Below are 14,224 nucleotides of genomic sequence, written 5' to 3'. Positions count from 1 at the left end.
TGACGGTGGCCCTGCCACATTGGTACCCGTAGGGATACGGTTGGAAGCACCGTATATGAACGAGATGACAAGTTAGATGACCAGAAACACATATTTTACAAGTTTATGCACTAAACTGAACGTTGCGTGCAAGTTCTGTAACTTCTAGTGTATTTACCTCCACTGATATCCACAACATACGAGAAGAGAAATACACAACAGTATATCTTCAACAGTATCCATGCAGCAAATAAATCTGAATAGTTCTTTCGAGACACAAACTACATCGACCAAGGTGACCATAAGCTCACGCCAAGCAGGTGAGTATTAACCAATTTTTATACTAGGACAAGTAGATAAAGGTATGAGTATCTTGTAAGTATTAGTGAAATTATGTAGGTACTCAAGTGACGCAGTGATGCTACTCCCGTCTCTCATGCATGTTGCTTACTTAGTATCTGAAAACCAAATAAAACGCAAGGTTAGTACAGAAATACTTAGAGAGTACATTATGGAACCATAAGAATCTTACTCAACTAGAAGTGCTAGAACATTGCTTGAACAGAAGTTTTTTGTTTCTGAAAATTGAATCAATAACCGAAAGATGAATAGATAATCGGAAGACTGAAACCAATTGTCTCAATAAGCAACCATGACTTTAAACAACTTTGAACACTTTCATGTAGTGAGCATTCCAGATTATCCACACAATTTTTTGTACCACCGACAATATCGGATTGAACACGTGGGCGTCCTCACAGACCTAGTTCAAGCCCACCGGTTTATTCACACCACGCCTTAAACCACCGACGTTTTCGGATTGAACATGTGTGAAGTCCTTACCGTCCTGGTTTTCCGAATACAAGAACCATGGAACATCCGAGCATCGACAGAAACATCAAGTAATCTCTGAATCAAGTCAAGAACCTTGATAGAAATAATGAAACGAATAATTAAATAGTCGGGTTTGGCCTCTCGGGTAGCACACTGAAGCAGCGCCATGAATATGTCCTCGCCATACCAAGGAGGCGCCCGACGGACCGATGGGTTTTAACAAGAGCCCTTCTGTCAATCAACATGGTCATATCCGCCTTACATATGGGTTGGTTTTGAGGGGTGACAGACATCCCAAACGTATAGAGCCGATTTGAGGGGTCCGGTTGGGGCCAATTTGATGACCGGGCCGTCCAGACGGCTGTATGGAGGAGATTTGAGAGGTCTTGATTGTTGTTGTTCTTAGGGCATGTCCAACACTGACCTGTAATCTGGACACAATATCCATTCACGGACTAGGGGGTGGCCAGTCAGCGGACACTGTTGCGGGAGCCGACCATCTAATGTAATTTGGATACATCCGCCCTTTCTAAATTCCGCACACATCCGCACGCTCAAAATAGCCGCATATCTAGTTTCAGTTTAGTTAAAAAATGTTCAAATGCAACAATAGTTCTAGTTTAAATATTATACTCAAACAACGTTGTTTGCTTTAACCACCCACATATGCTCAATCATATCTTCCTTCATTTGCTCATCCGTTGCTTGATGTTGAATTTATTGATGTATTTGAACAAACTCGTTAAGAGTGATCGGATTTTGGTTTGGAAGTTTGGTAGGATCAGTCATGTTCTTAGACTCATGACCTACGACAGCATCCTCACCCTCATCCTCGACGATCATGTTGTGAATGATCATACACTATGTCATCACCTCCCACAAGGTGTCCGGATTCCACTGTTTAGCAGGTCCATGAACAACAGCAAAACGTGACTCAAAACTCTAAATGTCCTCTCGACATCCTTTCTTGTTGCTTCTTATTTTTTAGCAAAGCGAGACTTTTTCTGGCCAACTGGGTCAGATATGATTTTTTTTTTTGCATCTGAAAGCGGCGGCAAAAATTGTCAGTGAATAGGGCATCCGGGGCAAAGTAATCGTTCATCAGCGTCAAATGGCCACGTGCCCTATTGCGGTTGAACACTCGATGACCCTTCATCGATCCCTTCAAACTGACCACATGCTCTTATGCATGCTCCGTGACTGCAAGGACCGCTTGCATCATCACCGTCTCATCCGTGTAGTCCTCGTCGGACGAGCCATCGTACGACTCATCAAAGTGCTCGTGTATGTACTCCATATCCGAATACATTGCTTTAAAGAAGAAGAGGCAAAAAAATTAGCACGGGCATTTCACCGAACAGTCGATGAGCATGGTGAGTGCCTCAGGGGCGGATGGTACCTGTACGGTGGACGGAGGAGAGGTATGAAACAGCGGCGAAGGAGAAGCGGCCTGGAGCCCAGGTGTAGCGCCGGAGGAAACGAAGTCGTCGAGTTCCGGCAAGGGTGTCGCGGGGCGGTCGGGGTGGTGGAGCGGCGGTGGAGTCGAGAGAGAAAACGGATGCAGAGAAAGATGATAGGATGAATGCACGGGTCCGAAAGGGGTTTTAGGGGGGAGCAGCCTCAGCAGTCATTGGATGTATCCTCCCCCTCACCCGTCCACCGAGACCGGCTGGGGAGGCAGGTGTGGACGCTTCCTACCGTGGAGGCGTCGACCCAGTCCCGATGGCTGATGTCGGGCTAGGATGAAAGAAGGTGTCTTTCATTTCTCCTACCATGGTTGGGTGTCGTAAAGTGAATGGGTGGCGGTGTATCGGGGCAGGGATGCCGGGGCGGCGATCCCGTATGGTGGTCCATGTGGTTCGCTCTCCGGTGGGCATCATGGCGGTGGAGCTCGCTTCCCCTTTTGTTCATGTGGACAGCAAGGGGTGTAGTTGTAGGTGGCATGGGCTCGTTCTCCGTCATTGGCAGTGACAACGCCAAAATTAGGATCTACGGGTCTGATTTCATAATGGTTTTCCTAGGAGACCTCATGGTGACACAGGTGATCAGGTGCCAAGCGAAAGCTCCGCCTCGATGAAGGCGACACTCGTGGACGCCATTCTCTTCTTGAAGACATCATTGCGGTTCTCGTCTCTGCGTCAGGGTTCGGGGTGCAGACCCTTATCCATTTTGTACACGACAGCGGTGACGCTTGACGTCTTTCTCCCTCCCGAGGGTGTTGTTATGGAGCTCAGATGTTCTAGGGCATAGCGTGGCGTTGTTCTTCTACCTTTCTGTGTTCTCTTTCAGTAGCGTAGTCACATGCGTTATCCATGGTCTGGTTATCCCATGGTTTACTCTCCACCTTGTATCGCTCGTCCGTGTATTTTGATTTGTGCTTTATCTCTAAAGTGGGATGCGGGCCTGTTTCTAGAGAAAGTTACAGTTCAAGGCTCTTACATCATCTACAACCGCAAGTCACAAAATCCGCCACCCAAATGCCCGCGGACACGTCCATGAACAGCTAACGAACAACACACAGAAAACCGTTTCCACAACCGGATACCCCATTTTCAAATCATCAAATTTCCCACTCTTCATCATCGAATCATCAAATACAACGTAAAACTAATCTTGAGCCGAGCTCGTCCGCCTCTGCCATGTCCATGTCTGGCGGCAGGCTGCGCCCCTCAAAGTGTTAGTGCGGTCGTCAGCGAGGTAGATTAGGACATGGAACACACACAGGCTCATGGGACTCGAGTCGTCGCCGTCTCTCATGCACTACTCTTCCCTATTGGAGCCCGTCGCAGGTGGATTTGAGATCGATGATGGATCTGTCGTGGTCGTAGTCGGCCACCATGACGTGGTTGGGGTGCGAGGGGTTGTTGGCACCATACACGGTGCCAGAGAGTGCGACTCCGCCTCGCTAACGTCTGCCGCGAGGGTTGCCCCATGCCTGCTGCCTCGCACGGCGGGCACGCCGCGCTATATTTGCGTCGGACAAGGCCCATGCATTCACCTCCGCCTGGGCGAGCCAACGAAAGGGTTACACGTCCGCCACAGCGTTCAGATACTAGGCGACCGCACCGCCTTCGGCGAGGCAGCAGCAACACGCCTCGCGCCGGATCCATGCGTCATTTGGGCGGATGCAATGGATTCCCTTCGGAAGGAGCTGAGCGGACTCCTCCTGGGAGCGGCAGAGCGTAAGGCGAACAGACATCTCCTTCTCGAGACCGCGTGGAACGAGCTCCGGGTCAACTGATAGGGAGGTGTAGGACTCGAATTCACTGCCCGCCATGCCGGAGAAGGTGGGAGAGCGCCAAACAGGACTTGTGAGTGAGGGGGGGGGGGGGGGGGGGTGAAGTGGAGTTGAATGCGTGTAGGGTTTGTCCGGGGTGCGGATAGGTTCCAATTCATGTGAGGTTGGGTGGGCCAGAATCGGCTGGATCCGAAGTCGCGAGCGCGCCAGGGCGTCCCATATCCACCCAGATATGGAGTGGATATAAGGGTTGCCGGTCAGTGCGGGTATTTGGGCTGAATATAAGGCATCTGGTTGGGTAGCAATTTTTCGTCCGGACAGTGACCGGGCAGCCCGCCGGGGCGTTTGGGGCGGATATGGGTCCGGTTGTAGATGCTCGAGCTCGCATCTTTTTTTTCTGTGTGCACTGCAAAAATAATTCCATATTAGAGTCCGAATAAGTTAAACGGAGCAAGGCTAATAGGATTGGTGTCCGAGCCTAGTATGGTTCCATGACGCAGGCCTTTTTGTGTGGTGCAAATTCTGTCCATCGTTGCGACGGACACGCGAAATCATCAATCCGAGGTGGATCAGGGGTGATGGTTCCTCCGCAAATCCGAAAGAAAGTTAGAATCCGGCGACCAGCACCGGCACTCCAAAGTTAATAAATAGACCAGCAGCTAGGCTTTCTTCCTCATTTGCAGTACTTCTTCCTCATTTGCAGTACGAGAGATAAACTGAAGAGATCAAGGAAAAGCCCTATTACTACCTAGCTAGACATGGCGTGCATCGCAGCCCCAGTTCCCTTTGCTCCTTTCTGCAGAACGCCATTTACCTCCACTTCGTTGTCGGCCTCCTCCCCTCCCTTCCATCCGAGCCGCGTTCTGGTCAGGTGGGAGGCTCCTCCCCGGGGATGGTTGAAGCTGAATTTCGACGGATCCGTCTACCACGACGGGTCCAGCCGGGCGAGCATCGGCGGCGCCATCCGTGACTACAACGGCCACGTCCTCGTCGCCTTCGCCGAGCCGACGGAGCACTCCACGGTGGGGATAGTGGAGGCGCGGGCACTGATCCGCGGGCTGCTGCTGGCGATGAGTTGCTTCCGTGGCGGGCTGGTGGTGGAAGGCGACGACCAGGTGCTGGTGGACCTCCTGACCGGCAAGGAGATGCAGACCCGCATACCGCTGTCCATGCAACAGGAGATCAAGACTCTGCTTAAGCACTTCTCGACGTACCAGCTGCAACACATATACCGCGAGGGAAACCAGGTCGCCCACGTCCTGTGCAAAGAAGCATACCAGCGACCGGGGGTGTGGAGGAGCGGGATCGTGCCGCACGCCGTGTGGGAGAAGGCGCTCGAAGACATGCATGGCGTGGCGCACGAGCGGATCTGCAAGAAGAAGAAGAAGCTGTGGTAGGTTCGGAGATGGGCGCGCACGTACCAAGCCAAGCGGAAGCTGGTCCAAGAACGTGGCCGGGGAGAAGGCGCTGGCTTCATCGACGTGATAAGCTTCGTCGAGATGGATCTGCATAGCCCGTGGAGTTGACCGGATTGTAGTGAGGGCAGATTAATCCTTTGTAATAGTCTTGTAGAATCATACGTGACGAGGTCTTTACACTTCTCTGTATTACCTGGTAGTACGTTTCAAGACGATGTTTACTGTTGAAGCAGCTCTGGAAGCGCTTACAGTAACATCTATCGCTGTGGCTACGTCGTGCTATGCGCACGTAGGGTAAAAGATATAATTCATTCACTCTGATTTCTTTAAGTAGCTGTGCACGAGTGCTAGTAGTCTTTCCACTTCAAAATGTGTAGTTCTTCGCTGTTTGTAACAGCTTCCTCTCGCCCCAGAGCGCTGCGTGCCGCTGCAACCAAGAAGACGATCGTGGCGTCCAGGCGCGCGAGGCTGATTCCCCACTTCTCCTCAACGTAGACGCGGTCTAAGTCGTGGAGGAATGGCGCGTCCGGCAGTCCATGGCATGGCGTCCCGAGGCGACGCGGCGGTGTTGGCAATGCAGCGGTGTCGGCAACGCGCGGCCAAGATCCGCCACGAGCTCGCCGCACGTGAGCCGGAGCACGCAGGACGAACGCGCAGAGACTCCTGACCACCACGTCGGACTCCTGATCAATCACGACATGGCCGCCGCCACCTCGAAGACCAGGATACCGAGCCGTCCTGTCTCGCTCTGGAGATCGCCATGGGCGGTGTCGACTACACACAGAGGATGTGGAGATGGAGAAGGGAGATAAGACCATGGATCGTGAACGCGGCTATTCGAATAGGCTGTACACTTTATCATACTATGGACTTTCTGTCCGGCGAACCCTGTCTACATCATGGCCGCAAAGTGTTTTTTACCGGTGCCGGGATGTACCGGTGGTTCTCTCACCAATAGCATGCTGTCAGCTCAAAAGATGTACATTTGTATTTCCCTTTTTTCCCTATTTAAGTCCCCGTGTTTCATCGGACTGGGCCTACCATACACATGCAAAGGACACATGCATGGTCCTCCTTTTCTCTTTTCTCCAACATTATCTCTCCTCTCTTCATTTCTAAATCCATCACTTTTAATTCCATTTTTACTATTTAGATTGTTCATATCTTCAAAACAAAATTTTTGTTCTCGAAACCTTGTGTATATTTGAACTCCTGGAGCCAAGACCTTTAGAACAAGAATCAATCTTGAATACATTCAAACACGCATAAATTTCAACGTTTCAGATGAGTGATATTAGCTATCTAAAAATAGTGAAATATGATCTTTGAATTGGGTGAGACCAATTTTCTAAAATGAGGAGATACGTTTTCCGTACACATAACTAAATTTGTCTTTTTACACGACCGTAATACGTTTTCTGAAATGAGTAAAATTGTTTCTGTAAATGAGTGAAATACATTTTTCGGAATAACTGAGATCAGTGTTTCAAAATGAGTGAATTTAGTTTTCTGAAATAAGTGAAATCACCTTTTCAAAATGGGCGAAACCAATTCTTTGAAATGACTTAAATATGTGTTTTGATACGAGTGAAATCAGTGTTTTAAAATGAATAAAATTAGTTTTCTAAAATGAGTTAAATCTGTTTTTTCTTAATTGTGAAATCAGTTTTTTAAATAAAGTGAAACGAGTTTTTTGAAATTAGTTACATCCACTTTTTCGAAATGCCAAATCGAATGAAACGGTAAAATTCAAACTACGCTAAAATATATTGAATATTGGTCTCGAGCGTTTGAGCGGTTTGGCTGCTTACATGGCTTCTAGAAGGTGAGCGGGGACGGGGCTCTGCGGCGGACACAATGGTCTGGCACGGGGCAGGGTGGAGCGAGGGTTTGGTCACGAACGTGCAGTAGAGCACACAGTTAGCGTGCTCTGGAGGTGGTCACCACTGGCATTGGGCATGCCAGTGGCCTCCAGGCGGCCAAACCTTATCTAGGGTGTGAGGGGCCGTGTTTTGGGTGTGTGTGTGTTATTGGTTCTGTCCTGGCGTGAATCAGTGCTAGATTGCTTCACCATGTTCAGTTCGGACAGCAACATGCTGGGGCTTGTGCAGGTCAGTTTGTTGTGATCCAAGCTAGGAAGCTATGTCTAGTAGTGATCTAAAACTAGGGTGCAACACTCTACAAAATTTCAGCTCAAACAAACACTCTTAGCTAGCACTTCCTTCACAACCTGAAAAACAGGGGAGAAAGCTTAAGTGGGTACTGTGATTTTGTGTGCTTTGTGAATGATCAATATTGTGATATAATTTGGTCATGTGCAACTACTAGGTGCTGCCCAAAATATTTGGGAATTTCCAAAACTACCTAGAGGGTAGTTCCTTCACAACACTTTAGGGCATCATGGTTCTGTCAATTATTTGGAGACTTTTCCATGTCCTAATTGTTCTCACATTTTTACCAGAGCTCACACTAGGCATCAAGGTCATCTCCAATTAATTTCACTAATTTTTGATGAGCCTGAGTGTTCTCTGGATTTATTTTTCCCCTTCTAGCAGAAACTAAAATAGTTTCTGAGAGAGAAATATTGCATGAGATTTTCCAATGTGGTGTCACTCCTTTGATCCCCAGGGTTAGGAGAGTCTCTTGAGATGTTTGGGTGGGGTGATCTAGCTCAACAGAGGAAGTGTAGTTTCCTTTGTGCAATTCAGAGCTAGAGTTTCAACTGTCAGTTGACTGAGAGTTGAGTTGGTGTGCTCTGGGTTGTGCTGTGATCCAGTGATAATTTAGGGTGAGGTCAATTTCATCACAAAGTCTAGAAGAAATGTTTTGAAGATGGTCCAAACTTGATAACAGCACAAAAAAATTCAAAGAGGTCTGATTTTTACTCGGCCTTGCTGAATTAATAAAGCACGCCAAGGAGAAGGTCTTGTTAAAAGATATTTCCTCTTATTTGACGCCTGGTTGTGATAGGGAAAGCCAAGAAGACCTCAGAGCCGAGCATGTCCTCGGAAGTGGGAGCTAACATGAAGGATGGAACTCGTCTACGAAGCCGAAGACTCAGGCTTGTAAAGTTATCCCAAAGAAGATACCCAATGTCCTCGGCTTGAAGACTAGTTCAGGGGCACTGTTAGGGTCATGGATTAGGGGGTGCTAGCAACGTCAGTCTCCTGTTTATGGGCCGGACCAAGGACCCACCAAAGATTGATGAATGGGCCATGCAGGCCCTGGCCCTCGGAGTAATCAAGATGAAGATCTTCTGAGGACTTGACGTACACTTCAAGCATATTTGAACGATCAGCATGCTTATCCCTAGATTATAACTGACCATTTGTAAACCCTAGGTACCCTGAACGTCTATATAAGCCGTATGGTTTAGTCTGTAGAGGCACTATTGCAAGGTTTAGAGCTTAGAACTCCTTCATACGATCTTGCGGTAGATCATACTATACACTATACCCCATCACAATCAATACATCAGAAGCAGGATGTAGATTTTTATCTCATCAAGAGGGTCCGTACCTGGGTTAATATTGTGTCCGTTTTGTCTCATGTTACATCTAGCTCATATCACCAAGGTTGGGACCCCCTACCCGAGATCTGTCGGGTTTAGCACCGACACCTTGCTGGTGGGAGGGCTATGTTTTTGGATTTTTTTTTTCGAGTATTGTTAGGGTTTTTGTCCTGCTCAGGAAGGCGAGACAACGACGGCTCCTTGAAGATGGAATAAGGTTCTGCCCGTCTAGCCTTCATTTCCATGGTGCGTCGCATCGTCGGTGGACATGTGCAGGTGTGTCTCCGGTGAATATGTCTTTGGTTGATTTGCTCAGATCTGGTTGTCGTTTGTGTGTCTTCAGATTAGATCATTTCGATCTACGCTACTCTTCATAAGTGGCGTTTGTTGTTCTGATGCGCTGGTCTTATGGGGCCTTAGCATGACGACTTTCTGATTGTCTACTACAACAAGTTCTGTTCGGCTCCCGCGACGATGATGGCGTCACGTCTTCGTCTTGCTTCAGTGTTTATAGTCGTCGGTAGGTAGTCTATGAATTTGCATGTAATTTTTTGATGTTCGTTGTATTGTCTTGATTTAAGATGAGTAGATCGGAAGTTTTTTTTAGAAAAATGTGATCGGGCGATCGGATGGCATAGTGAGCGCGGTCGACGCAAAGCGATAAAGTTAGCCGACCGAATACGAGCCTTTTCCAAGCCGAAAACGGATTGGATTTTGAATCCGACTGGCGGACCACGAAATCAATAATAAATAGACCAGCAGCTAGGCTTTCTTCCTCATTTGCAGTACGCAAGAGAAAGCGAAGAGATCTAGCTTGCGCTAGACATGGCGTGCATTGCAGCCCCAGTTCCCTTTGCTCCTTTCTGCAGGACACCATTTACCTCGACCTCGTTGTCGGCCTCGTCCCCTCCGTTCCATCCGAGCCACGTTCTGGTCAGGTGGGAACCTCCTCCCCGGGGATGGTTGAAGCTGAATTTCGATGGATCTGTCTATCACGACGGGTCCGGCCGGGCGAGCATCGGCGGCTCCATCCGCGACTGCAACGGCCACGTCCTCGTCGCCTTCGCCGAGCCGACGGAGCACTTCACGGTGGGCATAGTGGAGGCGCGAGCACTGATCCGCGGGCTGCGGCTCGCGATGAGTTTCTTCCGTGGCGGGCTTGTGGTGGAAGGCGACGACCAGGTGCTGGTGGACCTCCTGACCGGCAAGGAGATGCAGACCCGCATACTGCTGTCCATGCAACAGGAGATCAAGACTCTGCTTGCGCACTTCTCGACGTACCAGCTGTCGTGGTTCTAACTCTGACAGTGATGTAGGGGGGTATGTATGGAGAGGCTAGATCTCAGCTATTGGAAAGTTGTAAACACACCAAGATGTACGAGTTCAGGCCCTTCGCGGAGGAAGTAACAGCCCTACGTCTCGGTGCCCGGAGGCGGTCGACTAGATTACTGGCGTGTGAATAACAGGGGTGCGAACCTTTCATACTGAGGAGGGGGGTGGCTTATATAGAGTTCGCCGGCCCTCTCCTGCCCTCAGTAATGCAGGGTTTAAGGTACATTTAATGTTGGGCGTTACTGGTAACGCCCCTAATAGAGTGCTACAATGACCATAAAGACTACTTAATAGCCGACCGTTTGCCTGCGGAGTGACTTCAGATCTCCTGGCGGTCGAGTGGCTAGCTTCAGGGTCGAGTGGTAGCTTATTGGTCGAGTGTCTTGAACCCGTCGAGTGAGATACCTTCAAGTCGATTGAAAGGTGACTTCTTCTAGGGATGTCCTTGGGTAGGGCTCTTTGGACGGGTCCGTGCCCCTACCCTAGGTACATAGTTTCATCATTAGCCCTCGAATGGATCGAGGTTAGAGTGGGAAAAGAGTTGGGGATCTTCCCGACTGGTTCTTTGGGCTACACGAGTGCCTTGTTTTGGGCCAATCGTCACGGATGACGTTATCAACCTCTTTCAGTCGCCTTGATCCATTCCAGGCCTATCGTCGAGTGAATTTCTTTACTTGTGACATACTGAGCGCCGGCGCGATTGGGGTCTCCTGTTTTGACAAGTTGTTCTGTGGCCCGCGGATGTCGCAGGATTCGGATTATGGGAAGCGCGCGGGACGGGAGCGGCCGTAGTAATCGGAAGCGATAAAGCGGAAGCTCCTCGATCCCCGCGTCGCCTTTTTCGCCACGTACTGCGCGCGGGTCTGCTGCGGGATTTGACTGGATAGCCTGGGCCTACCAGTCAGCCACTCGGAAGCGGCCCCTTATAAGTTGCCGGCTCGGGGTTTCCGAACAGTGCGCTCCCTTCTGCTTTCTTCTTCCTCTCTCCCTTCGCAAGTCCTTCCGCCACCTCCGTTCTCACCCTAGCGCCGCAAGCCCGTTCGAGATTTTGCCAGCGACGATGGTGAAGGGCAAGACGACTGCTCTGGAGCGCGCGAAGAAGGCGGCGACGGCGGGGAAAAGGAAGAGGTCTGCTCGGGGCGGATCTTCCTCTAGGACCGCTCTGCCCAAAGGTTGGATCCAGGGCGACTGGATGCCGTCGGTGCTCCGGCAAGAGGATCTCGACGACATGGTCGAGGGGGGAGTCATTCCCCACGAAGCCGCGTGTCTTCCGGGGGGAGAGATCGAACCTCAACCCCGCGACGGTGAGTGCGTGCTCCTAGCCACCCACATTGACTGAGGGTTTTCTCTGCCGCCCCATCCTTTTTTCCGGAGCTTCTTGAACTTCTTCGGAGCGCAGCTCCACCACTTTACTCCCAACTCCATTGTATACCTTGCCGCTTTCATTTTCATGTGTGAGGCTTTCTTGGGTTGCCGCCCCCATTGGGGACTTTTCAAGCACATCTTTACCTGCCGTTCTCAATCGGTCAAGAAGGCCAAGTCGAGTGACAAGAGGACGCAGGTGATCCGGCTGTGCGGGGGCTTGGCGATCCAGACGAGGGGGAAGAGCTGTTTTCCATCCATTACTTTCCCGGAGTCGGTCCGTGGTTGGCAGGCGACCTGGTTCTACTGTCAGGACCAGGCGACCCCAGGACAGTCGACTGGTCTTCCTCCTTTCTCCCTCGACCGAGCTGAAAAACCCGCTTCTCTGAAAGTGACGCCGGAGGAAAGGGCCCAAGTCAAAGTGTTGGCCGGTCGAGTGGTCGAGCTTGTCCGTGAGGGTGTGACTGGGATGGACCTGCTGGAGGTCTTCCTCCAGAGGCGCATCCAACCGCTCCAGGCCCGTGACCACCCGATGTGGTTGTACTCGGGTCTCGATGACACCACTCGGATCCACCCGGAGGAGGTCACCGACGAGATGCTGGAGGGGTGGCTGTCGACATCACGGGGAACAAAGACAACCCTCGAGGAGCCAGGAGGGTAACTCCACTCGACAACTCGTATGAAGTGGACCAGGTATGTCTTTATGCTCCCGACTGAAATCTTGTTTTCTGCATTGATCTTCTTTGAGTTGGTCGATTGACTTTCGTCTTGTCTATTGCTTTCCAGGCGACCACCGAGATGTACTCGACGCCCAACGGGGCTCAGGAGCCAATTGAGGAAGGGGAGGCGAGCGGAGGTGAGAGTGGGGACGACCAAGGCGAGTGGGAGTCCGACGGTGAAGGAGAGGGAGACGACAACGTCGACTCCAGCGAAGAGGAGGAGGAGGAGGTCGAACCCCCTCGCCCAGAGGGGCGGTCCAAGCACACACACGACCCAGCGCGGGAACGTGGCAAGGCGACTGCTTCTGTTGGGCAGTCGTCGAAACGCCCTCGGACCTCTTCTCCTACGCCGACTGGGAAGGTTCTCAAGCACCCATGCACGACGCTGTCCAAGCCGCCCAAGGCTCTGCCCAAGATGAAGATAGTTGTCCCTACCATTTCTGGGTAATAATAAAACTTGCTTTCCTTCGTCGACCATGGACAGATCCCTGGTCGATTCATTGAGCCAACTGACTGACTTTCGAGATTTGCAGCGCTGCTACTTCTGAGGTCTCCGCCAAGGACGACGACCAAGAGATGGAGGATGCTGTTACCTCCAACCCTGGTACGATTACTGACGTTCTGCTTTGAGTCGACTGATCATTTATTGCAACTCTGGTCGATTGAATGTTTCTCTTGCAGCCCCTCCTCATGTTATCGACCTTCCGGATGACGACGACAACGGTCCGTTGAGAGTGAGGAGGCACAAGAGGGCGTCGACTGACAAGACCCCCCCAATCCGCTCTGGCGTCCGAGGCCGTGGCTCGGGATGGTGGTGACACCACTCAGGCTTCTGTGACCTTTGTCATTCCTCTGGCGAGTGCGCGGCCCTCGTCGTCGACTGCGGATCCGTCTTCGCTTTTTGCCGCATACCCCGTCCCTGAGGACCAAGCGGCTGCTACAAAAGAGGCTATACGTCAGGCGGGGATCATGATGGAGCTAGTGAAGTTGGCTCGGGAGGCCAGCCAAGCAGCTTATGACGCGAGCTCGGCTCTTCAGAGAAACGTCCAGGTTAGTCAACTCAACGTTTGGTCTGTTATGATATGCTGTTTGAAGAATCTCTTTTCCGAAGATCTTTGTATCTGTACACCCACTGGGTGTGTCTGCCAATTCTTGGACGAGTGGGGGCACGCTAAGTGCACCCGCTGGGTGTAGTTCCCGAGACTACGGTGGACTGCGGGCAGTCGACTGTAGTCTTTATATTGAGTTGCTGTAGCTGTATTTCTTCATTCGGTCTGGTCAGGCCATGTCGAATGGGATTGTATCCGGTCGACTGCGGGTAGTCGACTTCTTCTTCTTTTTTTACAGTGGGGGCACGCTGAGTGCACCCACTGGGTGTAGTCCCCGAGACTACTGTCGAATGTTCTTGATTCGGCTGTAGTCTTAGAAACGTCATCATTGTCTCTTGGTTGCTCGGAAGCAACTTGTCTTGGACGTTTGTCGACTGATTTTTCTTTTTACAGAAATCCTGCGAACTTGTAGCTCGCTATACTGAGTTGGAGAATCAGCAGATCCAGCTCAACCTTAACTTGAAGCTTGCTCAGGAGAATTTGAAGAAGGCGCAAGAAGAAGCAAAAGCTATGGCTGGTGAGGTTCTCCATTCTTAACGGGTGGCTTTTCTTTCTTGTCCATTCTTGATGTTGGTTCCACTCGACGCGCCGCAGATAAACTGGAGGAAGCTCTGAAGAAGAAGGATCAAGACCTTGCAGAGGCACAGAAGGAGGCCTCGAGCAAAACGAAGCTCACAGAAGAGAAACTGGCTTCGGTCGGAACTCTTGAGCAGGAGAACTCC

At 50.7% G+C, this 14,224-nt stretch overlaps 3 protein-coding genes across 3 annotated transcripts in view; 2 read left to right on the top strand and 1 right to left on the bottom strand.

Annotated features, from left to right (window-relative positions):
* Positions 1-221: 221 nt before the first annotated feature.
* The window catches only part of LOC147986549 (F-box protein SKIP28-like), a 30,260-nt gene continuing 16,257 nt past the window's right edge, over positions 222-14,224 (bottom strand). The window contains exon 4 of the mRNA XM_087544819.1: positions 222-437. The gene's annotated coding sequence lies outside the window, so the exon portion shown is untranslated. The remainder of the gene's footprint in view (positions 438-14,224) is intronic.
* LOC147986551 (uncharacterized) lies at positions 4,799-6,713 on the top strand. The gene has a single exon (XM_087540082.1). It carries the CDS (start codon positions 4,810-4,812, stop codon positions 5,446-5,448), a length of 639 nt encoding a protein of 212 aa, XP_087396208.1. The 5' UTR covers positions 4,799-4,809; the 3' UTR covers positions 5,449-6,713.
* On the top strand, positions 9,806-10,279 carry LOC147986550 (uncharacterized). Its single transcript, XM_087542054.1, has one exon. It carries the CDS (start codon positions 9,806-9,808, stop codon positions 10,277-10,279), a length of 474 nt encoding a protein of 157 aa, XP_087398180.1.

The sequence above is a fragment of the Triticum urartu genome, chromosome 2A (genome assembly GCF_056163025.1).
Source record: "Triticum urartu cultivar PI428250 chromosome 2A, HENAU_Tu73, whole genome shotgun sequence".
Classification (NCBI taxonomy): domain Eukaryota; kingdom Viridiplantae; phylum Streptophyta; class Magnoliopsida; order Poales; family Poaceae; genus Triticum; species Triticum urartu.
Note: the sequence above shows the minus strand (reverse complement) of the source record. Positions and strands in the feature narration are given on the sequence as shown.